The sequence below is a fragment of the Rhincodon typus genome, unplaced genomic scaffold (genome assembly GCF_021869965.1).
Source record: "Rhincodon typus isolate 14 unplaced genomic scaffold, sRhiTyp1.1 hic_rhity00016402, whole genome shotgun sequence".
Lineage (NCBI taxonomy): Eukaryota > Metazoa > Chordata > Chondrichthyes > Orectolobiformes > Rhincodontidae > Rhincodon > Rhincodon typus.
This window is the reverse complement of record NW_025982040.1, coordinates 1-2110: the sequence shown is the minus strand read 5'-3', so window position 1 is coordinate 2110 and position 2110 is coordinate 1. Positions and strand designations below refer to the sequence as shown.

Genomic DNA, 2110 nt, shown 5'->3' with positions numbered 1-2110 from the left:
GAGAGTGTGAGGGAAGGAGGGAGGGAGGGAGAGTGTGAGGGAAGGAGGGAGGGAGGGAGAGTGTGAGGGAAGGAGGGAGGGAGGGAGAGTGTGAGGGAAGGAGGGAGGGAGGGAGAGTGTGAGGGAAGGAGGGAGGGAGGGAGAGTGTGAGGGAAGGAGGGAGGGAGGGAGAGTGTGAGGGAAGGAGGGAGGGAGGGAGAGTGTGAGGGAAGGAGGGAGGGAGGGAGAGTGTGAGGGAAGGAGGGAGGGAGGGAGAGTGTGAGGAAGGAAGGAAGTGAGTGAGGGAATGAGGGAGTGTGAGTGAGTCTGGGGGAGGGCGCGGTTCTGCAGTGTGGGACTCTGAGAGACCATGTGCGTTGCATCCCCAGGCAGGAGAAGAGTGAGGAGTTGGAGGACTGCAAACAGGAACTGGACGAACTGCAGCAGGATTGCAAACGGCTCCAGAAACAGGTACAATGGTCAGGCTCTGGGCATGTTCGGGGCCTCGCTACATCGACAGGGCAGCGGTAGGCCACTTGGCCCTTCCACTCCATACTAGGCTTTTGCTGTTCCACCCGAGAGCCCTCCCACCTTGTCACCTCCCCCCATCACCCTCTTCCCTTATCCCTTTCTCCCTCATGTGTTTATCCAGTTTCCCGCATGCACACACTGCCTTAAACTCACTGAGTCCTTTCCCCTTCCTGGGGGGAGTGAGACCCACAGTCCTCCCAAACCCCGGGGGGAGGATATTCCTCTTGGATTGCCCATAGAGTTGGTTAATGACTGTCTGATATTGATGGACTTTGTAGATTTGTCTTTCCCTGCTAGTGGAAACATCTTCTCTGTGTCCATCATATCAGAGGGCCCTGTTACATTTCCATAATGTCCATCAGCTCAGCTTCTCTGTTCTAGAGAAAAGATCTCTAGCTCGTTCAATCTTTCCTGATGGCTATAACAGATCATTTCGACCTTCTCTTCAAGATCCTTTTCTTTAATGTATAACGTGGAGACTAGGACTGGACTCTACAAATCCCAAACTAAATTCATAGCCACTCCTCCGTTCTTCAGTTCTGTCTCCCTGCAAACAAACTCAAGTTGTTATTTTAAAGACCTCATTAACCAGCACCCATATTTTGACCCATTTGTGAGTCTGTCCCCGACTGGTCTCCCCCTCGTTCTTGCAGCGATATTTCAACTGAAAAGGCTCATTTGCCAATTTCACACATAATTCAAATTGCGATCCCTCAGAATTCACCCTGCAATTTCTACACAACTCTAAATCAGCTCTGTACAACGTTCACAATTCCGCTGTACGGACTGTAAACCATTCTGCTAATTCTCCACTTGATCCTGAAAGACAGCACAGGGTTAGATACAGAGTAAAGCTCCCTCTACACTGTCCCTCATCAAACACTCCCAGGTCAGGGCCAGCACAGGGTTAGATACAGAGTAAAACTCCCTCTACACTGTCTCTCATCAAACACTCCCAAGACAGGGCCAGCACAGGGTTAGTTACAGAGTAAAGCTCCCTCTACACTGTCCCTACCAATCCCTCCCAGGACAGGAAGATTTATATGAGCTGTCACAGTGTAGGAATGAGATGTGGGTGATGTGGTTTCGATGTTTATTACAGTGTTAGGGATCTGCGGTGATCGTTGGCACCGCTGTCTTTCGGTTAGCACTGAGCAAACTTGGTTATAAACTGTTGCAGCATGTCATGCTGCCTGTGGTCCCAGTAAGATGGAGATGGAGACCTCTCGAGCCCTCTGTGATTGGCTGATAATATGCTAAGTGTTCCTCTTAAAGATGTATCACCTACCAGCCTCCCTTAAAATCCCTCAGCTGAGTTATTTGTCCCTCGCCTTCAGAACCGGGAGCTAGTCTTGGAGGCCCGAGCAGCCAGGACTTATCGGGATGAGGTGGACGTCCTCCGGGAGAAGGCCACCCGTGTGGACAGGCTCCAGAGTGAGGTGAAGGCCTACAAGGAACGTCTGAACAGCATTGAGTTCTACCGGGGCAAGGTGGAGGTAGGCTTCAATGAGGGGAAATTGGGGGTAGGCCTCAGTGAGGGAAAAGTGGGGATAGGCCTCACTGAGGGGAAATTCGGGGTGGGCCCGAGTGAGGGGAAAGG

At 51.8% G+C, this 2110-nt stretch overlaps 1 protein-coding gene across 1 annotated transcript in view; it reads left to right on the top strand.

Annotated features, from left to right (window-relative positions):
- LOC125482751 (girdin-like) overlaps positions 1–2006 on the top strand; it is a gene marked incomplete at both ends in the record, with an annotated part of 2704 nt that extends 698 nt beyond the window's left edge. Inside the window, 2 exons of the mRNA XM_048594884.1 lie at positions 369–450; positions 1848–2006. Of these exons, the coding sequence (XP_048450841.1) occupies positions 369–450; positions 1848–2006 (241 nt within the window). The remainder of the gene's footprint in view (positions 1–368; positions 451–1847) is intronic.
- Positions 2007–2110: the final 104 nt, after the last annotated feature.